Source organism: Triticum aestivum, chromosome 5D, assembly GCF_018294505.1.
Source record: "Triticum aestivum cultivar Chinese Spring chromosome 5D, IWGSC CS RefSeq v2.1, whole genome shotgun sequence".
Lineage (NCBI taxonomy): Eukaryota > Viridiplantae > Streptophyta > Magnoliopsida > Poales > Poaceae > Triticum > Triticum aestivum.
In genome coordinates, this window is record NC_057808.1 from 203,631,818 (window position 1) to 203,658,759 (window position 26,942).

Consider the following 26,942-nt stretch of genomic DNA (forward strand, 5'->3'; position numbering starts at 1 on the left):
TAATATTATCTAGGAGTTTAGTAGCTTCTCTGTAACATCCCAAAATTCTAAATTTTGGAATGTTATAATAAATAGATAGATTTGATTGTTTGTTTGATTGTTGTGTGATTGATTGACTGAAAGTGAGTGAATTCAAAACTTTTTGAAAGTTAAATGAGAGGGAATAAAAGGACTTTCCCAAACTTTCTTTTTTGCATTTATGATCCCCGTGAATTCAAATACTTTTCATCACAAAACCCTGGAGAGAAGATGACATGATTTCTTCCATTTTTTTAAATGAAAAGGGGTGTTGAAAATATTTGAATTTCATTTGAAAATATTTCAAATTCAGAAACTTTAAGCAACTCAATGATTTTCATGAGAGAAGATAAAATGACTTCTTCAAAACATATGAAATATGAGTTGGAAGTTTAAAAGGATCACATTCAAGGTCCTTTTGAAATTATTTTCAATTTGGAGTTATTTGGGTTTTATTCAAATTATTTTTCTCCAAAATAAAAATATATGGAAAATGGGGTAACATGATTCCCTACATCAGAAAATTGGAGATAAATAAATTTGAAGTCATTTTGGTATTTTTAAAATGTTTTTATTGGATTTTATTGCAACAGTAGCACTCTTTGCTTTATTTGAATTTGTGTGGATTTTATTTGACGTTAGAAAAATGTTCAGCTTGTAGGAAATCTTTTTCAGAAAATTTTGATATATTATATGCCTATATGATATTTTTGTTTATTTTGTTTTATTTATTTTAGTTTGTCTAGATAAATGTTTTTTTTAACTTTCCGACTAGGCCGGCCCAGCCAACCAAGCCAGGCCCAGCGCGCCACCGCCTTCGTCCCCGACTCCAGCGCCTGCACGACACCGCCGCCGCTGCCGTGTCCTTCACGGACACCGCCTCCCGCCGCCGCCCCCTTTCCCCTCCCCCACGCCATCGCCCCCCCTCTGCCTTTAAAAGGCGAGGACCCCAGCCCTCTCTCTCCTCGCATCCCGCGCCGCCGCCTACTGCCGCTGCCGCGCATCTCGCGCCGCACACCGCCGCTGTTGCCCCGCCTCGCCACAACTGCCGCTTTCCCCGCCAGATCTCGCCGGAGCCCCGCCGCCACCGCCAACCGTCGTCGCCGGTTGTCGGTTTTTCTCGCCGAACCACCGAACCGGCCAAATCGGTATAACCCCGATCGGTTTCCTGGTTTTTCTCGGTTTTGTTTCAAAAACCCGGTCTAGTTTTTTTAGTTAGATCTATTCAATGAACGTTCTCTGTTTAGAAATAGTTAGCGAACGTTCGTTCTTTAGGTTTTTTCTTTTTATTTTTATTTTCTGTCCAGGGACCTATTTGTAGTATTTTTTTATAGTTTAGTCCCTTTGTTTCAAACTAGCACAACTTTTGCACCGTTTGTCCAAATTCAACGAAACCAACGCCCACTTCTTCGTTATGATCCCCTCTATCCAGATAATCAACTTAAACATGTTTTTGAAAATTTAAAATTTGATATTCAAACAGATTTGTATTCAAACTTCTTTTGTTCATAACTTGAGTTTTATAACTCCGATTTAGTTGATTCTTTTTGCAAATTAAAGCTCTTGACCTAAACTTTCTGATAAGACCAAATTCACATAATTTTGGTACTGTTAGAAATTGTTTTATGTTGCAAGAGTTGTTGGCTTGGTTTGATGTTTTCCGATTTGTTTCTTCGTTCTTTCCGATCTTTTGAGGGAGTGCTTATGTGTGGTTACTATTGTTTGCTTATGATAGATTGACTGGAGTGTGATGAGTAGAACTATCAAGAGTGTTGAGTGCGGATCCTCTTCATCAACATTGCAGGCAAGTTCACACTTTGATCATATCCCTTCCATACCCAGTTTTGATGCATTAGTTTCACCCTCAAACATTGCATGGTTAGGAATTGATAACATGTGGGTATTGGGAAGTAGTTGATGAGGTAGGAACCTATTGCCCTGGATTCAAACCTTGGGAGTTACTATTACGTCATGCTTATACTGCTATGCTATGCTCGTAGACGTGGATTGGGTTTGAGTGTATTCATGACAGATGTGAGTATTCTTAATTAATGGTTAACTTAAGGTGGCAACTTTAATACACATCTGGGTGGATTGAGGCACCTGGGGTATCTAGTGATTGCCTGTATTTTTTGGAAATCCCGGGGTACCGTGTGATTCTCCTATGGACTGCCACCCAGGCTCAAAGGGATCATGAGATTATTCATGCTAGAAAATTCCGTGTGTAGCCACAAGCTATTATGGGCTCTAGCATAGTTGATTAAGTCGTGTCAACTCTTACAGTGGTAGACTAGCAGATGTAGGGGATGTAGGTGGTACTGTCTACCCATCGTAAGGTGCTAACGCTTCTGAAAGACTGTGTCTCGGTCATCCGTTTCACAAACACCATGTAGTGCGAGCCAACGGAGGAGACTGAGTCTTGTGGGGAAAGTGCGCAAACCTCTGTAGAGTGTACAAACTAATCATGATTAGCCGTGTCCCCGGTTATGGACATCTTGAGTATCTGGTTCTTGGATTATCATGTTGATCTCATCACTCTATATAATAAATTTGTTGGGTTGTTAATGATTACTTTTAATTGGGATTGAGAGGGGGTTTACCTTCTCAATATTTTTTTGAACAAACTTTGTAGTTAAATAAAATATATTCCTTTGCAGTAGGGAAAAATTGGCTTTTCGCAAAAACATTATAACCATAGAGCTTTTCCACCAGCCATATATGCATGTAGTGATAGCTATTATTCCTCATTATCCTATGGTGTGAATTTGCCAGTACATTCAATGTACTGACCCTTTGTGGCTGCAACGTCTCATGTTGCAGGATTCTTACGATGAGTAAGTGATACGTTAGGGTTACGATTTCTACACTCAACTTTGCCGTTGGTGTTGATGGGAATCCACAACCTTGTTGTTACTTCCGCTATATGGATTAAGGTAATAGTATTTACGTTACTTTATACATGTGATTTACCTCTGTTATAAATCCTCGAGTACTGTGTGTGTCAGCATACCAATCCAGGGATGACACTTAAGCACAGAGACTTGACCGTCTAAGGTCGGGTCCCTACATTCTCCTAAAGTGATTTCCATAAAAGTGCCTCCCGCAGCTGAATCTAAAAGGTTTTTAGAATCAAATTCAATCCAGCATAATTTTTTTTGTATAATCATCCATAAATTAAACCATGTGTAGGGCAATTACGTATCATTAATTTCATCTTCTCCCAAGCTTATGCAACATGCTCATGATCAAGTTGCTTAAAATTCATAATATCGTTTCTAAGAGAGATGATCTTAGCGGGAGGAAAATACTTAGAGATAAAAGCATCTTTGCACTTATTCCACGAATCAATACTATTTTTAGGCAAAGAAGAGAACCAAGTTTTAGCACGATCTCTAAGAGAAAACATAAATAGCTTCAATTTAACAATATCGTTATCCACATCTTTCTTCTTTTGCATATCACACAAATGAACGAAGTTGTTTAGATGGGTAGCGGCATCTTCACTAGGAAGGCCAGAAAATTGATCTTTCATGATAAGATTCAACAGAGCAGCATTAATTCACAAGAGTCAGCATCGGTAATAAGAGCAATCGGAGTGCTAATAAAATCATTATTGTTGGTATTGGAAAAGTCACACAATTTAGTATTATCTTGAGACATTGTGACAAACAATCAATCCAACACTCAAGCAAACAAGAAGCAAGCGAAAAGAGACGAACGAAAAAGGGCGAATAAAACGGCAAAGGTGAAGTGAGGGAGAGGAAAACGAGAGGCAAATGGCAAATAATGTAATGTGAGGGATAAGAGTTTGTGATGGGTACTTGGTATGTCTTGACTTGTGCGTAAATCTCCCCGACAACGGCGCCAGAAATCCTTCTTGCTACCTCTTGAGCATGCGTTGGTTTTCCCTTGAAGAGGAAAGGTTGATACAGCAAAGTAGCATAAGCATTTCCCTCAGTTTTTGAGAACCAAGGTATCAATCCAGTAGGAGACTACATGCAAATCTCCTAGTACCTGCACAAACAATCAAGAACCTTGCAACCAACGCGATAAAGGGGTTGTCAATCCCTTCACGGCCACTTGCAAAAGTGAGATCTGATAAAGATAATAAGATAAATATTTTTGGTATTTTTGTTGTATAGATTGGAAAATAAAGATTGCAAAATAAATAGTAAACTAGAATTGTAGATTGGAACTTATATGATGTAAAGTAGACCCGGGGGCCATATGTTTCACTAGTGGCTTCTCTCAAGGTAGCATATATTACGGTGGGTGAACAAATTACTGCCGAGCAATTGATAGAAAAGCGCATAGTTATGATGATATCTAAGGCAATGATCATGAATATAGGCATCACGTCCATGTCAAGTAGACCGAAACGATTCTGCATCTACTACTATTACTCCACACATCGACCGCTATCCAGCATGCATCTAGAGTATTAAGTTCATAAGAACGGAGTAACGCATTAGGCAAGATGACATGATGTAGAGGGATAAACTCAAGCAATATGATATAAACCCCATATTTTTATCCTCGATGGCAACAATACAATACGTGTCGTTTCCCTTTCTGTCACTGGGATCGAGCACCGCAAGATTGAACCCAAAGCTAAGCACTTCTCCCATTGCAAGAAAGATCAATCTAGTAGGCCAAACTAAACCGATAATTCGAAGAGACTTGCAAAGATATCAAATCATGCATATAAGAATTCAGAGAAGAATCAACTAATATTCATAGATAATCAAGTTCATAAACCCACAATTCATCGGATCTCGGGAAACACACCGCAAAAGAGTATTACATCGAATAGATCTCCAAGAAGATCGAGGAGAACTTTGTATTGAGATCCAAAGTGAGAGAAGAAGCCATCTAGCTAATAACTATGGACCCGAAGGTCTGTGGTAAACTACTCACACATCATCGGAGAGGCTATGGTGTTGATGTAGAAGCCCTCCATGATCGATTCCCCCTCCGGCGGAGCGCCGGAAAAGGCCCCAAGATGGGATCTCACGGGTACAGAAGGTTGCGGCGGTGGAAAAGTGGTTTTGCGGCTCTCCTCGATGTTTTCAGGGTATAAGAGTATATATAGGCGAAAGAAGTAGGTCGGTGGAGCTACGAGGGGCCCACGAGGGTGGGGGGCTCGCCTACCCCCCTGGGCGCGCCCTCCTACCTTGTGGTCGCCTCGTGGCTTCCATGACCTCCACTCCAAGTCTCCTGGATTGCGTTTGTTCCAAAAAAGATCCTCGCGAAGGTTTCATTCCGTTTGGATTCCGTTTGATATTCCTTTTTTGCGAAACATTGAAATAGGCAAAAAACAGCAAATTGCACTGGGCCTTCGGTTAATAGGTTAGTCCCAAAAATAATATAAAAAGGTATATTAAAGCCCATTAAACATCCAAAACAGATAATATAATAGCATGGAACAATAAAAAATTATAGATATGTTGGAGACGTATCAATCGGGTCCAATGAAAATCTTTTGTGACAATACTGGTGCAATTGTCTTGGCAAAGGAATCCAGATTTCACAAGAGAACCAAGCACATCAAGAGACGCTTCAATTCCATCCGCGATCAAGTCAAGGAGGGAGACATAGAGATTTGCAAAATACATACGGATCTGAATATCGCAGACCCGTTGACTAAGCCTCTCTCACGAACAAAACATGATCAGCACCAAGACTCCATGGATGTTAGAATCATTACTATGTAATCTAGATTATTCACTCTAGTGCAAGTGGGAGACTGAAGGAATATGCCCTAGAGGCAATAATAAAGTTGTTATTTATATTTCCTTGTATCATGCTAAATGTTTATTATTCATGCTAGAATTGTATTAACCGGTTAAACTTAGTACATGTGTGAATACATAGACAAACAGAGTGTCCCTAGTATGCCTCTACTAGACTAGCTCGTTAATCAAAGATGGTTAAGTTTCCTGACCATAGACATGTGTTGTCATTTGATGAACGGGATCACATCATTAGAGAATGATGTGATGGACAAGACCCATCCGTTAGCTTAGCACTTTGATCGTTTAGTTTATTGCTATTGCTTTCTTCATGACTTATACATGTTCCTGTGACTATGAGATTATGCAACTCTCGAATACCGGAGGAACACTTAGTGTGCTATCAAACGTCACAACATAACTGGGTGATTATAAAGATGCTCTAGAGGTGTCTCCGGTGGTGTTTGCTGAGTTGGCATAGATCGAGATTAGGATTTGTCACTCCATGTATCGGAGAGGTATCTCTGGGCCGTCTCGGTAATGCACATCACTATGAGCCTTGCAAGCAATGTGAGTGATGAGTTGGTCATGGGATGATGCATTATGGAACGAGTAAAGAGACTTGCCGGTAACGAGATTGAACTAGGTATGATGATACCGACGATCGAATCTCGGGCAAGTAACATACCGATGACAAAGGGAACAATGTATGTTGTTATGTGGTTTGACCGATAAAGATCTTCGTAGAATATGTAGGAGCCAATATGAGCATCCAGGTTACGCTATTGGTTATTGACCGGAGATGTGTCTCAGTCATGTCTACCTAGTTCTCGAACCCGTAGGGTCCGCACGCTTAATGTTTGACGATGATTTGTATTATGAGTTATGTGATTTGATGTACCGAAGTTTGTTCAGAGTCCCGGATGAGATCACAGACATGACAAGGAGTCTCGAAATGTTTGAGGCATAAAGATTCATATATTGGAAGGCTACATTCGGACACCGGAATGGTTCGGGTCATTTCAGATAAGTTTCGGAGTACCGGGGGTTATCGGAACCCCCCGGGAGGTTAATGGGCCACCATGGGCCTTAGTGGAGAAGAGAGAGGGCCGGCCAGGAGGTGGCGTGCGCCCCCCCCCCCTTGCCTAGTCCGAATTGGATAAGGGGTGGGGGCGGCGCCCGCCTCCTTCCTTCTCTCCTCTTCCTCCTTCCCTTCTTCTCCTACTTGGACTAGGAAAGGGGGGGGACCGAATCCTACTTGGCCCGAGAGCCCAAGTAGGACTCCCCCATGGCGCGCCCCCTAGGGTCGGCCACCTCTCCTCCCCCCTTTATATACGTGGGAGGGGGGCACCCCAAAGGCACACCAAAGTTTCTCTTAGCCGTGTGCGGTGCCCCCCTCCAGAGTTACACACCTCGGTCATATCATCGTAGTGCTTAGGCGAAGCCCTGCACCGGTAAATTCATCATCACCATCACCACGCCATTGTGATAAAGGAACTCTCCCTCGACCTCAACTAGATCAAGAGTTCGAGGGACGTCACCGAGATGAACGTGTGCTGATCGCGGAGGTGCCGTATGTTCGGTACTTGGATCGGTTGGATCGCGAAGACGTTCGACTACATCAACCGCGTTACGAAATGCTTCCGCTTTCGGTCTACGAGGGTACGTGGACACACTCTCCCCGCTTGTTGCTATGCTTATCCTAGATAGATCTTGCGTGATCGTAGGCAATTTTTTTGAAATATTACATTCCCCAACACTTTCTTCATCAACAATTATCGGTCAGTATCGGTTGAGACTAAGTTTTTGCTTCTTCACATGATGTGTGCTATTCTTAGAATGACATTTTATTTTGTTTTTGCTTGTTGTTTTAATAAAATACTTAGATCTGAAAGTTTTTAAATAAAATAGAGTCCTCAAATAGTTGCCAGGGAGGCTAGGTAAGCGGCATTCACATCCCGTCAACGAAGCTCTTTTCTATGGAATTGCTCTTGTGCTTCACTTATATCTTTTTGAGCATGGTGTGCTTTAATATTTTTGAAGAAACTCTCTCTTGCTTCACTTAAATCAATTTGAGAGAAAGAAATATTATGCTCATGATCTTCACTTATATCTTTTTGGAGTAGCTTGTCATTTACTCTTGTGCTTCACTTATATCCTATGAGTAAATTGTTGAATAAATTGAATGTCATGAAGTTGAAATCATATCATGCCTAGTGGTAGCTTCACATTGGGTTTAGAAAGTGAAATCTTTTGAGGCTTGACAATCACAATATTGGTCATACAAGCAATTCATGAATAATTAGTATGAGGAAGAGAACTTTCACATGCAAATACACTATCTTGGAAATCTTTTGTGATTGTGAGCCCCATCAAAATATTATATGCCAAAATTGTTGACGTTGGACAAGGAAGACAACGTAATGGTTTATGTTTGTTCATATTCACATAGAGTATATATTGTCATAGATCCTTCAACATGTGGTGCTTGCCCCCATCTTTGCTAGCCAAAAATTCCGCACCAAGTAGAGATACTACTTGTGCATCCAAAAAAACCTTAAACCCAAATCTTATCTTCAAGAGTCCACCATACCTACCTAAGGATTGAGCAAGATCCTTCAAGTAAGTTATCATCGGTGCAATAGCGCAATAAAAATTGCTTCAAAAAGTGTTAGATCATTTAGTGTAAGAGAAAATTGAGCGTTGTACGAACTTGTGATGGCAAAGAATAAAAGCGGCAGACTGCATAATAAAGGTTGCTATCATAAGGGGCAATATAACATGACGTTATTTTGCACTAAGGGGTTGAGCATACAAACAAATAAGCGCATGGCAACCTCAGCTTCCCTCTGCGAAGGGCCTATCTTTTACTTCTCAGTATTTACTTTTATGCAAAGAGTCAAAGTTTTTCTCTCTATTCCTTTTTATTTTTCTGTTTTCGCAAGCATCATGTGGTGAGGAAAGATCTAGGCACATATATTCAGTTGGATATGGGTAGCATGAGTTATTATTGTTGACATCACCCTTGAGGTGAATACGTTGGGAGGCAAAGTTATAAGCCCCTATCTTTCTATGTGTCTAGTTGAAACGTTTTGCTCATGTGTATGCGGTGAGTGTTGGCAATCATAGAAGACTATATGATGGTTGAGTATGTGGAGCTCTTACTTAAACTCTGTTGAATAAGTTGAATTACAATTGCTTGGTGACTGAGAACATAGGTTGTTGAGTTTCAAGAGAATTCATTGTTTGAACCTTAACATGTAAATTGGTTGCTACTTTAACATGAGAAATTTATGAGAAAGAATTGCTGTTATGATGCTAGGAAAAGTGATTGAAATTGTCATTGATCAAACTTGTGCACTTTGCTAGCATTCACACTTCATAAATTATTTCTTTTATCATTTACCTACTCGAGGACGAGTAGGAATTAAGCTTGGGGATGTTGATACGTCTCCAACGTATCTATAATTTATGAAGTATTCATGCGGTTATATTATCATTCTTGGATGTTTTACAATCATTTTATATCAACTTTATATCATTTTTTGGGACTACCTATTGACCCAGTGCCCAGTGCTAGTTGCTGTTTTTTGCTTTTTTTTACATCGCAGGAAATCAATATCAAACGGAGAACAAAAAAATCAATATCAAACGGAGAACAAACACCGCAAAAATTTTTATGGACCAGAAGACCACCAATGGGCCAAAGCAGCACCTGGGGGTGCCCCGAGGGGGGAACAACCCACCAGGGCGCACCCAGGTGGGTTGTGCCCACCTCGGTGACCTCCCGCACCCCCTCTTTAGCCTATAAATTCACAAAAATTCCGAATTCCCTCAGTGTTAACCTAGATTAGAAGTTCCGCTTCCGCAAGGCTCTGTAGCCACCGAAAACCAATCTAGACCCTTTCCGGCACCCTGTCGGAGGGGGGGATCATCTCCGGTGGCCATCTTCATCATCCCGGCGGCCACCACGATGAGGAGGGAGTAGTCCACCCTCAGGGTTTAGGGTTTGTACCATTAGCTATGTGTTTAATCTCTCTCTCTCTCACTCTCTCTCTCTCGTGTTCTTGAGATGTCACGATCTTGATGTATCGCGGGCTTTGTTAATATAGTCGGATCATATGGTCTTTTCCCCTCTCTATCTTGTTGTGATGAATTGAGTTTTTTCCATTGAGATTTCGTTGTTATCGGATTGAATACTTTTTATGGATTTGAGAACACTTGATATATGTCTTGCATATGAATACTCGTGGTGACAATGGGGTGTTGTTTTGATTCACTTGATATATGTTTTGGCACTCAACTCGCGGATTCCCGAGGTGACATTGGGGTAATCTACGCATAGGGGTTGATGCATGTTCTTGTCTTTGTTTCTCTGGTAGAAACCTTGGGGCACTCTTTGAAGTTCTTTGTGTTGGATTGAGTATTATGAATATGAATTTGCTTTGGTGTTATTTCAGTACAAACTCTAGGATAGATCGAATGGAAAGAATAGCTTTGTGTTATTTTAATACGAACTCTTGAATAGATCAAACGGAAAGAATAGCTTTGAGGTGGTTTTGTACCCTACAAACAATTTATTCTTATGTTCTCCGCTAGATAGGAACTTTGGAGCGATTCTTCATCGCACTTTGAGGGATTGTTATACGATCCAATTATATTAGCAATGTTGAGAGATTGCACTAGCGAAAGTACGGACCCTATGCCTCATTTTCAAGCATTGCAATACCGTTTTTGTGCCCATTTACTATTTGCTACCTTGCTGTTTTTATTTATTCATATTATAAAAATATATTTCTACCATCCATATTACACCTTTATCACTATCTCTTCGCCGAACTAGTGCACCTATACAATTTGCCATTGTATTGGGTGTGTTGGGGACACAAGATATTTCTTGTGTTTGGTTGCAGGGTCGTTTGAGAGAGACCATCTTCATCCTACACCTCTCACGGATTGATAAACCTTAGGTCATCCACTTGAGGGAAAATTGCTGCTGTCCTACAAAACTCTGCGCTTGGAGGCCCAACACGTGTCTACAAGAATAAAGCTGCGTAGTAGACATCATCGCGCGGTAGGTCGATCTTGTAGGCGTTGTTGTTGTAGCATGCTAGCACCTTGAAGGGTCCGTCGGCTCATGGTAGAAGCTTGGACTTGCGTTCATTGGGGAAGCGGTCCTTGCGAAGGTGTAACCACACAAGATCTCCGGTGTTGAATATCATGGGATGCTTGTTGATGTTGATCTTGATCATGAGTCGTTGTACTTGGCGCTTGATGGTGTGCGTTGTATCTTCATGTACCTTCTTGAGATAGCTCGCTCGTGCGTTCGCGTCCATGTTGAAGCGCTCATGTAGAGGTAGCGGTATAATGTCCAATGGGGACAACGGGTTGATACTGTAGACGACCTCGAAGGGCGACTTGCTGGTAGTCGGATGTCTTGCACGATTGTAGGCGTACTCGGCGATGGGTAGACACTCCTCCCACTCCTTGATGTTTCTCTTGAACAACACACGTAGGAGAGTGGATAGTGTCCGGTTCATGAACTCCGTTTGGCTGTCGGTTTGTGGATGGCATGCCGAAGAGAACAAGATCTTGATTCCGAGCTTAGCGCATAGCGTCTTCCAAAAGTAGCTTAGGAACTTGACGTCGCGGTCCGACACGATAGTCTTGGGCACTTCATGTAGACGCGAGATTTCCCTACAAAAGAGATTGGCAACATGTGAAGCATCGTCTATCTTGTTGCATCGGATAAAGTGTGCCATCTTGGAGAAACGGTCCACAACAACAAACATGGAATCCTTTCCATTTTGACTTAGGGGCAAACCAAGCACAAAGTCCATACAAATATCTTTCCATGGGTGATACGGAGTAGGAAGTGGCATATAGAGACCATGAGATTGAGCTTTTGAGTTAGCTTTACGACATGTAGAGCATCGGTTGGTGTAGCGGGAGACGTCGCGAAACACCTTGGGCCAAAAGTAGTTCTTGGAGAGTGTAGAAAATGTCTTGTCGCGTCCAAAGTGACCCATAAATCCTCCTCCATGAGCCTCTTGCAAAAGTAACAAACGAAGAGAAGACTCGGGTATACAAAGTTTGTTAGCTCTCATTAGATAATCATCCTTGATGTAATAGTGTTCCCAAGATGTATGTGTCAAGAATTTGGCATAAGGAATAGCAAAAGTAGGATCATGCGCATACAAGTCTTTTATGTGCTCAAAGCCAATGACATTCAATTCAAGTTTTGTGACGAGCATGCGTTTGCGGGAAAGAGCATCCGCCATAACATTTTCCTTACCTTTGATGTACTTGATAACATAAGGAAAAGACTCAATGAACTCACTCCATTTGGCATGTCGCTTATTCAATTTCGTTTGACCCTTAAGATATTTAAGCGTTTCATGATCCGTATGGATGACAAATTCATGAGGGCGAAGGTAATGTTCCCACACATGCAAGACTCTCACTAAAGCAAATTACTCTTTGTCATAAATGGGATAGTTAAGTTGCGCCCCAGATAGTTTCTCACTAAAATAAGCAATTGGGCGCTTCTCTTACATTAACACACCTCCTATGCCATTACCACTAGCATCACAATGAACTTCAAAAGTTTTATCAAAATTGGGCAAGGCAAGCAAAGGAGCATGTGTAAGCAAATTCTTAAGCTCATGAAATGCGGTATCTTGGGATGGTCCCCAAACAAATGGTGCATTCTTTTTACTCAAGGCAGGCAAAGGCGATGCAATAGTGCTAAAGTCCTTAACGAATCTACGATAGAAATCAGCTAAGCCAAGGAAACTACGCACTTGTTGCAAGTTGGTTGGTTGTGGCCAAGTTTTAATAACATCAATTTTAGCTTCATCTACATGAACACCCTTAGATGACACAACAAAACCCAAGAAAACAAGCTTGTCAACACCAAATGTGGATTTCTCCATATTAGCATAAAGACGCTCTTTTCGAAGAGTTCGCAAAATGGTTCTAAGATGGGTGACATGATCTTCTAGAGACTCGCTAAACACAAGTATATCATCAAAGTAGACCACAACAAATACGCAATGTAGGGGCGAAGAACATAATTCATCACACTCATAAAAGTGTCGGGTGCTTCGGATAAGCCCATAGGCATCACCAACCATTCATACAAGCCAAATTTGGTTTTGAAAGCGGTTTTCCATTCATCACCTTCTTGAATGCGGATTTGGTAGTAGCCACTTTTAAGATCAATTTTGGAGAAAATTGTGGCTCCGCTAAGCTCATCTAGCATATCATCAAGGCGTGGAATGGGATGCCTATATCGAACGGTGATAGCATTGATGGGACGGCAATTGGAATCATGCGAAAACTACCATCTCACTTAGGCACAAGAATGACCAGAACGGCACAAGGAGAGCTTTCACGCACATGCCCATTGTCAATGAGTTGTTGTACTTGCCTTTGTATTTCCTTGGTTTCTTCGGGGTTGACGTGGTAGGGTGCCTTGTTTGGTAACAGTGCACCGGGGATGAGGTCGATGCGGTGTTCGATGCCTCAAAGTGGAGGTAGTCCTGGAGGTAGCTCATCGGGGAAGACGTCCTTGAATTCCTGCAATAGATTAGACAACACTAAATATATATGATGAGAGGTGTTAGTTCTTGCCGCTTCATCCTTGCACAATAGGACATAGTGCATAACACTAGATCGGTTCTCAAACACTTCTCTCATATCTCTTTTGGTAGCTAGAAGCACTAAGTTTTTCTTGTCGCTCATCGTGGAGGCACTCAATTTTGGCTTGTGGCGCTCACTCTCTTTTTGGTGGCTAACTCTCTCACTATTCTCTCCAAGATGGGTGGTTGCTTGCTTGTTGGTGATCACTTGGCTTGGTGACATAGGTCGTAGCACGTACTCCTTTCCCTTCATCTTGAAGCTATAGTGGTTGGTTTGCCCATTGTGGGTGACACCACGGTCGAATTGCCAAGGTCGTCCAAGTAGGAGATGGCAAACGGACATGGGAACCACATCACACTCCAAGGTGTCTTTGTATGCGCCAATCTTGAAGGAGACTTGAACGGTGTGCTCCACTTGGATGGTGTCGGAGTCGCTAAGCCATTGGACCTTGTAGGAGCGAGGATGCTTCAACTTGATCAATTGTAGCTTGGAGCATAGCTCCTCACTTGCCAAATTGTGACAACTTCCTCCGTCGATGATGACCTTCACGGAACATCCATTGATGCCCGCTTTGGTGTGGAGGATGTGGCAATGTTGGTCTTCGTCGTTGATGTTGAAGTGTCAAGACCTTGGAGACAACAAGAGCGGGGCTCGAATCATTGTCACAAAAGACTTGGTCATCTTCATCTTCGTTCACGCACCGGTGCATGGCCACGTGCTGAAGCGCTTCCATTTCTTCCTCGCTCATCGAGTCATAGGTGCTGTCGTCGTTGGCGATCATGGTGCGCCGAGTGGGCCACTCAAATGTCTTGTGACCTCGGCCTTGACATGTGAAGCATTTGATGGAACTTGTCTTGACAGTCTCATCCGATGGAGTTGTTGATGATGAAGCTCTCTGCTTGAAGTTGCTTGGTAGAAGGACGACTTGAAGGTGTCGAATTTTTCTTGTAACTTGACTTGTAGCCATTGCTTGGGGTAGGTCTCGTCGAGGTAGAAGGCGTCGTAATCGTTGAAGCTTGATTGTATGAACCATATGGCTTGGAAGAGTACTTGGCATACTTGTAATCATCTTGTACTTGTCGCTCCGCTTTGGTAGCTTGGTGCACTAGCTCGAGGAGGTTTGCGTACGGTTGGATATCCGCAATCTTCTTGATAGGATGGTTGAGTCCATTCAAGAATCATGCCATGGTTTGCTCCTAATCTTCAGTGACATTGGCTCGAATCATGGCAATCTCTATTTCCTTGTAATACTCTTCAACGGACTTGTGCCTTGCTTGAGGAGTTGCAATTTCTTGAAGAGGTCGCGGCTATAGTACGTGGGTACAAAGCGCGCTCGCATGACATCCTTCATTTGATTCCATGTTGTGATGGGTGGGTCACCTCTTGCTTCTCGCCGCTCAATGACTTGCTCCCACCAAATGAGGACATAGTCTTGGAACTCAAGAGATGCCATGGCGATCTTCTTTTCTTCTTCATAGTTGTGCAAGCGAAAGATCTTGTCAACTTTCAACGCCCATGAAAGGTAGTCTTCGGGATCGTTACTTCCGGAGAACTTAGGCATGGTGAACTTGAGCTTACCATAGTGTTGCTCATCATTTCATTGTTTTCGAGGGGGTTGGCGCTCTTGTCGTGGTGGAGGGTCTTGAGCCACTTGCTCCGCCTTGATTATCTTGACGTTGAGGGCGTGGAATTCTTGCACGGTTCCTCATCTCTTGGCGCTCCTCAAGGCATGTGGCTTCTTCTTGTCGCTCTCGTCGGAGGGCCTCTTCTTGTAGACGTACTTGTCGGTTACGCTCATTGACGGTTCTTGTTGATTCACGCAGAGCACGTTGGGCTTCGAGGGCTTGTCCCTCACGACAGTGTTGCTCTTGTTGAGGGTCATCGCCATCTTGATGTTCTTGTTGGTCTTGGCATATTGGAGCTTGCTCTTGGACTGGAGGATCATTAGCTTGGCGACGTAGTCGTTCGCCTTCCCGGGTGCGATCTTGTAACCCTTTGCCATGAAATGGGCTTTGTGGAGCTTGATGATCTTCATGGTCTTGGCGACGTTGTGGACGGGCTCATGGAGGACTTTCTTCCGAAGAGGTGTACGAGGAATGTCGGCTTGAATGGCGCCGACTTGATGATGTCTAGGAGGTAGAAGAGTGGTTGACCAACAAGGCACGAATCTCCTCCATTTGGTTGGAAAGCTTGTGGTCGAGGTAGTCTCTTGTACATTGCTCGGATTGTCGCAAGTCCATAGCGAGTAGGTCGATGCGCTCGTTCAACGCTTCATTCTCTTGATGCAAAGCTCTTTGCGCGCCGAAGAGGTGGTTCTTGGTGACATAGTTGTTCGGGTCCTCATCTTGCTCGATGAAGAGTGGATTCAAAGAAGTAGTTGGCCTATCCATCATTTGAAGCAAGTATGTGAGTGGAAGAAAGAAAAGAACTATACCAAATGTACCTTATCCAATGCTAAAATGGATCAATGATCACTGAAAATGTAGCAAGAAAATAGCACAATTGGTACTGGATCTTGTCGATTTCTCACACCTACACAAATAAGGCTTTTGAAGTAGCTAGGTGAGGATGGTGGCACAAAATTTATGCAATTGTTAGCAAGATTCAATAATGTTGAAAAAGATTCGCAAATTCACAAATGCAACAAGTAGACCAATAGCAAGATGCGACACACGGAAACACACCCACAGATAGATAAATGGGGTCGTGCAACCAAGGAATGAGATCAAAATATGGAATCCACGAAAAATGCTCTTGTTGCACAACACAAGAGAGACGATAGCACGATTGCTCAATAGGCGGATACGAGACTTATGCACATCCTACAAAACAAAAATGCAATGACTTCTATCCCAAGTATGCTATATATGTATGATGTTCCGGTGGTATGATCCAAGATGATCGAGTATGACAATCTTAAGTGCTATGTAGTATGATGCTATGGTTCTTGCTTATAAGCTCTTTGTGTATCTCTTTCTTTTGCTTAAAAGCTTTTTGGCTCTTTCTCTTTGATCTCTTTCTTTGGCCATTTATGCAAAACATCACGAACCAAGATAGCAATTGTGTATGTGGGAACAAGTATGTGGCACTAGTGCTGACAAGATGATACCAAGATACGGATACCAAGATGATATGGTATATATGTAATGGAGACGATGATCACTAATGTGCATAAGTAACGTTGCTGGCAATACTCAATGGCTAGTCTCGATAGGAAAGTGACGCAAAATGGGCTATGGGTTATCAATGCAATGGCAAGGGAGAATGTACGAGAATGTCATCGAGGTTACCGCTGGTGGTTTCTCGATTGTAAGCAAGGGCATATGATGAAGTGGTCGTTGTCGATGACGAAGAAGAGCGGCGGTGATGTCGATGATGAACCGTCCCTAAGTAGCCGAAACACGTTAGGAAACGGAAACCACAACTCAAATTGTCAAAACAAATGTGTCAAAATTGTCGGAGGTTGTAGCGGGTAAGCGATGGTGGTTGCGGAAAACGGTGGTGGTATGCGGAAGTATTGGTGGAAACCCGGTCAAAATTGGCGAAAGTTAGGCGGAAGGAGTGATGGATGGAGTTGTGCTGTAGGAGGCCGGATGTCCGGGCTTGTGGGCCGTATGTCCGGGGGCCACGCACCGAATGTCCGGGGCTCCAAATTTGTGATGAACTCGGTGGATCTCGTGGGAAAAAGATAATTTCATGGCAAAATTCGAGGGACTTCGTGGATGGAATTGGGGAAAAAGTTAGGAGAAGCTAGATCTACGAGTAACACATCAAATCCGCGGATCAAATCTAACAAAACATCATCAGACCAACAAATCACAAAAAAAATTGGGAGGCTATTTTTCTGGGGATTTTCAAAATTGGGACAAAACACAACTAAATTAGGCTAGAAAACAAAAGGAGAGACTCCAAAATCGTGATCAACCTTGGCTCATGATACCAAGATGATGTAGGGTGGAACCCTAGGGGGCGATCTTTCACGATTTGGAAGGGGATTCCCGAAGAACACGATGAACACACAAGGGGAAAACACGAGGGGAAACGAGAGGAAACACTCAAATCAACGAGATTCGATTACACATGTGCTAGATCCAAGTACACAAGAAGAGATACACGATCCAAATCCAACAAAAGATGATACAAGCGGTAGGTAGTCCTTCCCAATCCGTGAGGAGATGTGGTCTTGAATCCACGGGGGGATCTTCCCTAGACGGGGTCTTAAATCCACTTGGGGGTCTTCTCCTAGGAGGCCTCGGTCTCCAAATGGAGTAGGTAACAAGTGGATGAGCAAAGCTCTATCTCCAAAACGAGCTATCACAATGCTAACCCTAAAATGGTGGTGGAGGAGTGTATATAGTCTAGGGGGGCGAAGGGTACATGGACTTCCGCCCTTTCACTGTGCGCAGACAGGGGCCGGATGTCTGGGCTTTCAAGGCGGGCCGGATGTCCGGGCTGAGGGGGCCGGATGTCCAAGGTGGCTTCGGTTGCATTCTGTGAAGAATGCCGGATTTCTGGGTTGGGGCCGGATGTCCGGGGCACGCGTCGGGCCGGATGTCCGGGGCCGGAGCCAGATGTCCGGGCCCTGTAGCTTTGGCTGCTGAGGTTACAGGGGCCGGATGTCCGGGTCCTGGGGACTTCTTCGGTTCCTTCCGTCGGTCCACTTCATCCATGAACTTGGAGATTTGTCTATCTTCACGTGCATCTTCGAGAGGGTCCTCTTGGTACCTGATCATGCAGAACATTGACTTAGGTAGTAGCCATATCTCAAGTGGGTCATATGGAATATCACTAAGAAGAGATGTCACCTTGATCTCGAGAGCTCTAGCACGTGCTCGTGCAATCGGTCCACTTGGCACTTGGTGAGGCGTCGGTAGGTCTATGGGGATGACCATAGGATGCTCCACATCAATTACTCCTCACGAAATTGACGTAGCATGTGTGTATGGCCATCAGCTTGCTTTGGTGTTTTTTTTTGTATAAAATTCATCTGCTTCATTCAAATCCAATTTACAATATATGTAGACAGCGATGGATGGCCGGCTTCCGCATGTGGACGGATGCCGTGTCTGTTTAAGGGGTTTGCATTGCAGATGCCAGCACGTAGCATGTGCGCATGGCCATCGGTTGGTTTGGTTGAACTAAAACCGCACAAAATTTAGCAAAAGAAACGAGCGCTGGAGCGGGAATGCGGGCACACAAATACCACCCGCCACCCACGCCTCGCCAACAGCGGCGGCATCTCCAGGACCGGTTGCCTCCAGTCGGGCACCGGAGATGCAGGCGGCGGTAGCGGCGGCGGCATGGACGCCGACCACCTCGCCGTCTACCTCCTCCTCCTTCAAGGTAAGGCCTCTTGTTTCTCCGTCTCTTCTTGCTTATCCGCTTTATGTTGTCTAACGAGGAGCTGTTCGTTTCAAGGTTGGGGTCTCACCGCGCTTGCGTGGGAGGAGAACGCCCTCTGCCGCGGCAACTTCGGTTGCCGTGTCCACTCGCCAGCCGCTGGAAGGTGAGACTTCCGTCCTTGCCACAGACCAACTATAGTGACAGTTCGATATGCTAGTCCTTAGTAGAGGTAGATTTCAAAGTTTCATCTATCACGTTTTGTTGCTGCAGTTGTTCGACCCATTGCCGACCCGAATCCGGTGGTCGATTCGCCATTAACCGCTGAAAATGTGGAGCTTGTTCTGGATCAAGTCCGGCCGTATCTCATGGCAGACGGCGGCAATGTTGCCTTGCATGAGATCGACGGGAATGTAGTGAGGCTCAAGCTGCAAGGAGCATGCGGGGCGTGCCCGAGCTCGGTGATGACCATGAGGATGGGCATTCAGCGGCGTTTGATGGATGAAATACCAGAGATTGCTGCAGTTGAAGCTATCACGGACAAGGAGGCTGGGCTTAAGCTGAACGAAGAGAATGTTGAAAAGGTACTGTTACTTGTTATGGTGCCATGGAGAATAATCAAAATTCTAATTGTGCAGACAACATACAATTCGATGCAGTGCAAAACTTACACCGGGTATTTGTCAAGCATTAACCCATCTATACATGAAATGCAAATAAAGATTCACTAGAGGGTCTTGCAGCGTCAGTTTGCGAAAAACGTTTCTTAAATAAAACTAGGTTGTTATCTTCAAATAGAATGCTAGTGTTCCAGTTCTTCTTTTTATGCAACAGCATATCGTCTGTTGTCTTTAATTTCACATACCATTCTGGGGTGTCGGGATTATATACCTGGAGCAACAACCTTCGTGCCATGGACAGTATCACCGTCCATCTTCTTTTGATAAGAGGATCTGCAATTTGTCCGTTAAATTTTGTGGCACATTGATGACTGTTCCATGTGGTTGGTTTGTCGTTCATTCTTGCTTAGAATGACATTCCAATACAGAATGCAGAACATGTACTCCCTCCGTTTCTTTTTACTCTGCGTATTAGGTTTCTCTTAAGTCAAAACATTGTAAACTTTGACTAAATTTATATTAAAAATTATCAACATCTATAATTCCAAATAAATATAATAGTGCAAGTAATTGCTAGACATTATACATCGTCTCCTTGTTTTGCACATTGTCCTACACCTTGAGATGATTTATCTAACTTTTATTTGCCCTTACCATAATATGGGCGAAAACCAGTAGCTAGAGCAACTAAAGGTACATATTTGAAAATTCCTTCCTTTCACCCAATGGCAGGTACTCGATGAGATCAGGCCATACCTCACCGGCGCTGGAGGCGGTAATCTCAGGTTTGTTGCGATCAACAAATTCTTCGTGAAAGTCCAACTCAAGGGCCCTGCAGCAGGTGTGGCGGCCGTCCGAGTTGCTGTAGCAAAGAAGCTCAGAGAGAAGATCCCATCCATCACAGCTGTCCGGCTATTGCCGTAAGCTTCAACTGCAAAGCATTGCTGTGAATATCTGGTTATCCAGGAAAATGCTATGAATGTGCTAACTGATCAGATCACCACTGTAGCTGTTAGCTGGTAGCCCCATGGAGAGTTTCTCATCTCTAGTCAGATGATATGCGACTATTGATGTGAAATGTTGTAACAAGGTTCTTTTGGTCTCATCCTCTTGGGAAGGAAATGGAAAAGGTCAATCTTGGTCGAAATTAACTCGTTGCTTTGCCTGAAAAATTACACGATTTTGAAAGAAGCCAAGGCGGAAAGCAGATTCACCTGAGCTTCTTGTTCCTGGAAATATTATCCATCTTCAACATATAAAACGTAAACATGAACAATCAATCTGATATATAATGGACACCATCCAGTCAGGAGCCAAGCCATGAACAAAGGAACACTGAAGCATTTTATTGTTCTAGAACACGGCAAGACTGGGGCATTACAATTCGTCATGCAAAATCGCAAAGAAACAGCATCCGAGCTACTTGTCGTCTCATATTTTGATTGTTACAGACGCGGAATCCATTGCATCAAACGAGACAAGGAGGAGGTGACCATACCCCGAGCCAAGATCTCGGGATTTCACACGCATCGCATCCAGAAGCAAACGACGACGGGCGACCGATCTAGATGGCGGAAGGGAGGACCTGGGAGACGACGAGGTAGGAGAGGAACCCGGCGAAGGCGAGCAGGAAGGCGTAGTCCACCGCCACGAACAGCGCGGTGGATCCGTGGCCCCTCTTGCGGCCCTTCTCCTCCTCCGCGGCCGCCGTGGCGCCGGACCCGATGCCGCTGCGCTTGTTCGCCGCTGCCTCCATCCCTCGCGCAGATGACCTCTTCCGCACCTCGCTCCGGCGACGGCGATGTGATGAGATGGGAGACGACGGGGAAGTGTTTGTCTTGGATATAACGACAAGAGAACGGCGGAACGCAAGAAGACGCAACGCAGGAGACTAAAGAAGGAGAGGCGTGGGTTGGACGCAGACAAAATAGCGCCTGTGGCCTAATGGATAAGGCGTCTGACTTCTAATCAGACGATTGTGGGTTCGAGTCCCACCAGGCGTGTGTTTTTTACAGAATGTTTTGATATTTTGGTAGTTCCTTTGTTTTTCTTTTGGTGTATCAAACACTCTTCAATGAATTTGCAAAAAGATTCTAAAAAAATGAATTTGCAAAAAAATAAGCAATTAGCTTGCTCTCTTTATCCCTCGAACATGGGTTGAAAGTGACGATGCAGATGTAGACGATGCAGCGGACTCCCGTCAACCGTGTACGTGATAGACGGTATGGAATCACCAGTGGCGGCAGCAGCAAAAGAAATGACGGGAGTGGATGCAGAGATGCAATCTGATTCTCATTGCGGCTAGGGTTGTCCAGCGCCTCCAATATATAGGCGCGGCTGCGTGGAGAGACGTGGGTTGGTCCCGCCAGGCGTGTGGTTTTTAGAGCGTGTTTTGATATTTCAACAATTTCTTTGTTTTTCTTTTGGTGTATCAAACACTCTTCAATGAATTTGCAAAAAGATCCTACAAAAATGAATTTGCAAAAAAGTATGCAAATAGCTTGCTCCCTTTATCCCCCGAACATGGGTTGAAAGTGACGATGCAGATGTAGACGATGCAGCGGACTCCCGTCAACCGTATACGTGGTAGACGGTATGGAATCGCCAGTGGCGGCAGCAGCAAAAGAAATGACGGGAGTGGATGCAGAGATGCAATCTGATTCTCGTTGCGGCTAGGGTTGTCCAGCACCTCCAATATATAGGCGCGGCTGCGTGGAGAGACGTGGGTTGGTCCCGCCAGGCGTGTGTTTTTTAGAGCGTGTTTTGATATTTCAACAATTTCTTTGTTTTTTTTTGGTGTATCAAACACTGTTCAATGAATTTGCAAAAAGATCCTACAAAAATGAATTTGCAAAAAAGTACGCAAATAGCTTGCTCTCTTTATCCCCTGAACATGGGTTGAAAGTGACAATGAAGAGATGCAGATGTAGACGATGCAGTGGACTCCCGTCAACCGTGTACGTGGTAGACGGTATGGGATCACCAGTGGCGGGAGCAGCAAAAGAAATGACGGGAGTGGATGCAGAGATGCGATCTGATTTTCGTTGCGGCTAGGGTTGTCCAGCGCCTCTAATATATAGGCGCGGCTGCGTGGAGAGACGTGGGTTGGTCCCGCCAGGCGTGTGTTTTGATATTTCGATAGTTCCTTTGTTTTTCTTTTGGTGTATCAAACACTCTTCAATGAATTTGCAAAAAGATTATAAAAAATTAATTTGCAAAAAATACACAATTAGCTTGCTCTCTTTATCCCCCGAACATGGGTTGAAAGTGCCGAGTAAATAGATAATTTTTTGGTTAAATAAATCCAGGAAATAATCATGATCATGGCATTGATAGAATTTAAAACATACTGATTACGCTCTAGATAAGCATGCACCACACATATAGTAGAAAGATCTATGCACATAGCTGGTACCGCTAAGACAGAAATAAACAGGAGAGGGATAAGCGAGTTATACCCTCCAATCGGCCAGGCAGAAGCCGCGGCGGCGGTCGATGCACATAGCTGGTACCGCTAAGACAGAAATAAACAGGAGAGGGATAAGCGAGTTATACCTTCCAATCGGCCAGGCAGAAGCCGCGGCTGCGTCCTCGATGTCCTTCTTCTCGGCTTCGAGTTTCTCGACGGCGGCACGATCGGCTTTGTTGGCGGTGGACATGATGAAGATGAAGACGACGCAGACGTAGACGATGCAGCGGACATGGACGAACGGCGATGAGCAGTCGCGTAGGAGACGCTCCCCAAAAACCTAATTGCCCTTCTACCATACATGATCTAGATAGGCGGGGTTACAGAGACCTACTCTCCTGTCAACCGTGTACGTGGTAGACGGTATGGGATCACCGGCGGCGGCGGCAGCAAAAGGAATTACGGGAGTGGATGCAGAGATGCGGTCTGATTCTCGTTGCGGCTAGGGTTGGCCAGCGCCTCCAATATATAGGCGTGGCTGCATGGAGAGATGTGGGCTGGACCCACATCCGAGTCGGTGATAGCCCATGATCCGACAACTCAAATTGTTGCCCGTCTGTCAAAGACTCTCCATTCCTGACCAGCAAAAATCTCTACTCTTATAAAAAACCGAGTTGGTGATGATGGTGTGCCTGCCATCCTGCAATATGGACCGTCTGATCTATATCTGACGGATAGAAAGCAAACTATGACAATTTTGCAAAAAGATACCCGCACCCCTCTCCACATTTACAGATAAGGACTTCCCTCGTTCATCTTCGTCTCCCACGAGATAAACAGCTCGTATAAATGCATCTTGATGTTCCATGCAACGCATGGGCCTATTGCTGGTAATCGCATAAGTGTGAGCTTGGCTCAGCTCATTCCCACAACCCGCGGCGCGTTGTGATGAGTCATGGCGTGGCGAGGCGGGAGACGGACGGGTAGTACGCGGGAACCACTTCTCTTATCAAGCTTCAATAGCATGTGGAAGAGAATCCCTTATAAGGAGGTCCAACTGAGGGAGTCCTGGATTAAGGGGTCCTTGGATGGTCGGGCTATGTGACGTGGGCCGGACTAACGGGCCGTGAAGGTACAAGATAGAAGGCCTTTCCCCGTGTCCGGATGGGACTCTCCTTGGCGTGGATAGCAAGCTTGGCGGCTAGTCGCATAGTTTCCTTTCTCTGTAAACCGACTTTGTACAACCCTGGCCCCCTCCGGTGTCTATATAAACCGGAGGGTTTAGTCCGTCAAGATGATCACAATCATACAGGCTAGACATCTAGGATTTAGCCATTACGATCTCGAGGTAGATCAACTCTTGTAACCCCTATACTCATCAAAGTCAATCAAGCAGGAAGTAGGGTATTACCTTCATTAAGAGGGCCCGAACCTGGGTAAACATCATGTCCCCTGCCTCCTGTTACCTTCGATCCTCAGACGCACAGTTCGGGACCCCCTACCCAAGATCGGCCGGTTTTAACACTGACATTGGTGCTTTCATTGAGAGTTCCTCTATGTTGTCGATAGAAGGATCGATGGCTCGCCTTGTCGTCAACGACAAAATCACCTCTGGAAGGGCCCTAGTTCCTGGTCAGATCCTCCAGCTTAGCAGTTTCACTATGGGCGCCCGCCCGGCCATTAAGCCCAAGGCGGTCCTCCAGATTGCCAAAAATCATCTCCGCATCAACCCCGAAAACTTCGATAAGATGGATCCGGCAGACATTTCGTCTTTGAACGAACTGCTAGATCGTATCGCCGCCCTAGGGGTCGTAACAGATTATGATCTGATTGGGCTTAAACCCGATCAGATGGAAATCAGGTCCCCACCCGTCACCCACCTGGTGACAGTTGTGGAGGAGCAAGTTGAGGATACCTCTCCTCCTATGCTAAGAACAAACTATGTCCGGATCTCCGAGCCCTGCAAGCCGGACACCCATCTTCGAGAAGAGACCTTTCATCCTCCGAACATAGAACCAGGCGTTGAGCCTAAAAATTCCCAGGACACTCCGGATCCTGGGCCGGTAACCTCAGAAATCCTTCAAATTCCGGATTCCACAGTGGGTCAGGGCTCGGATTTAAACCCACCCACCACAAGCTATACTCTCCAAGCAACTCCGGTCCCTCGAACATATGCGACTTAATGTACGTGCGACAACAACCTCAGGAAACAGTCCATCACTTTTGGGCTAGATTCGTACTTGTTAAAAACAAGATCAAAGATTGCTGCGACGACAAAGCGGTATCAGTCTTTTGCCGCAACTGTACAGACGAGGGGATCCTCAATGCCCTCAACCGATGCCGCATACTGCACTTTGCAGATTTGGCACACATAGTACAGAAGTACTGCACAACGGAAAGCGCCTGGAAAACCCAGACAGCTCGGTGGGAATCACCGGCCTTTAAGCCACCCACCGGTCGGGCAAAAAGGATGCACCCTCACGGAGCACCTAATCATCACTCCGCGGACAAGAAAATTAAGCCCTTAACGGGACACAGAACCGTCCTTGATGAATGACTTGACAAGCCTTGTCAGATACACACGACGCCGAATTCCGAACCAACACATAGCCTTCGGGCATGTTGGATACTCCGGCAGGTGGCTAAGAGCGGTGAGGCCATCCTCACCAACTCTACCCCAGAGACGTACTCCCCAGAGGATAACGATCTCAATGTACTTACGGTCTTTGAGACCTTTTCCTCAAATAATCGGCGTAAAAGGGCGCTCCGCGACCTCGCCGAAGTCAACCAAGTAGCCGCAATCAATCCTTGGAACGACATGGCGATAACCTTCAATGCTACTGACGAATCACGGGCCTGATCAGTCTGAGCACCAGCCGCTTTAGTTCTAAACCCAATTGTGGACGGCTTTCGGCTCACTAAAGTGCTCATGGACGGGGGCAGCGGATTGAACCTCATCTATGAGGACACGCTCGACAAAATGCAAATGGACAAGAGCCACACCGAGCAGAGCAGCAAAACCTTCCGAGGCATTATCCCCAGTCGAGAAGCGCGATGTTCGGGAAAAATCAAACTTGATGTGGTATTCGGCACGCCTGAGAACTACAGGTCCGAAGAGTTAATCTTCCAGGTGGCACCTTTCAACAGCGGATATCATGCCCTGTTGGGGCGAGATGCATTCACACGCTTTCAAGCCATACCTCATTACGGGGACATGAAGCTCAAAATGCCTGGGCCCAACGGATTTATCACTATCGCTAGTGATCCAGACATAGCACTCCGCACCGAAAACAAAACCGCATCCCTGGCCCTCGAGGCACTATCCGAGGCCCTTGCAGCCGAGGAGCTCACCGCTCTGCATTCCACAGTGGATAGAGACGACGTAATCCTCGATAAAAGGCCTAAATCCACTTCTTTCAAGCCGGCTAATGAAATAGTCAAGTTCCAAGTTCACCCTACGGATCCTAATAAAACAACAGCCATTGGAGCACAGCTGGATCCGACGGTCGACGCCGCTCTAAGAGCATTCCTGCGCGAGAATTGGGACATCTTTGGCTGGCACCCTTCGGATATGCCAGGAATCCCACGCACGCTCGCCGAACACAGCCTCAACATAATAAAGGGGTTCAAGCCAGTTAAGCAAACGCTACGGCGATTTTCCGAACCCAAGCGACAAGCTATGGGGGAGGAGCTAGACAAACTACTTGAAGCCAGGTTTATTCGAGAGATAAAACACCCGGATTGGCTAGCAAACCTGGTCATGGTGCCAAAGAAGGACAAATCCTGGTGCCTTTGTGTCGATTTTAAAGACCTCAATAAAGCTTGCCCTAAGGACCCCTTCCCACTGCCCCGCATTGACCAAATCATTAATGCAACGGCAGGACACGATTTACTGTGTTTCCTCGATGCATACTCCGGATACCATCAGATTAAGATGAAGGAATCCGATCAGGCCGCAACGGCATTTATCACTCCGTACGAGCCTTTCTGCTTTAACACTATGCCTTTCGGACTCAAAAACGCCGGCGCCACCTACCAACGCATGATTCAAACATGCCTGGAAAAACAAATTGGCAAGACGGTGGAGGCATATGTAGATGATGTAGTCATCAAAACTAAACATGTCGAATTATTGGTGGACGACTTACGTCTTACATTCGACAACCTTCGAACATATGA

The 26,942-nt window shown here is 44.9% G+C and overlaps 1 protein-coding gene and 1 non-coding gene across 2 annotated transcripts; both read left to right on the top strand.

Annotated features, from left to right (window-relative positions):
* The first annotated feature begins 18,594 nt into the window (after positions 1-18,594).
* Positions 18,595-20,501, top strand: LOC123120068 (nifU-like protein 1, chloroplastic). The gene is made up of 4 exons (XM_044540075.1): positions 18,595-18,737; positions 18,813-18,900; positions 19,008-19,318; positions 20,087-20,501. The coding sequence occupies exons 1-4, from the start codon at positions 18,669-18,671 to the stop codon at positions 20,276-20,278; spliced, it is 660 nt and encodes a 219-aa protein (XP_044396010.1). The 5' UTR covers positions 18,595-18,668; the 3' UTR covers positions 20,279-20,501.
* A 783-nt stretch (positions 20,502-21,284) lies between these two features.
* TRNAR-UCU (transfer RNA arginine (anticodon UCU)) lies at positions 21,285-21,357 on the top strand. Its single transcript has one exon. It is a non-coding gene; the product is annotated as a tRNA-Arg (tRNA).
* Positions 21,358-26,942: the final 5,585 nt, after the last annotated feature.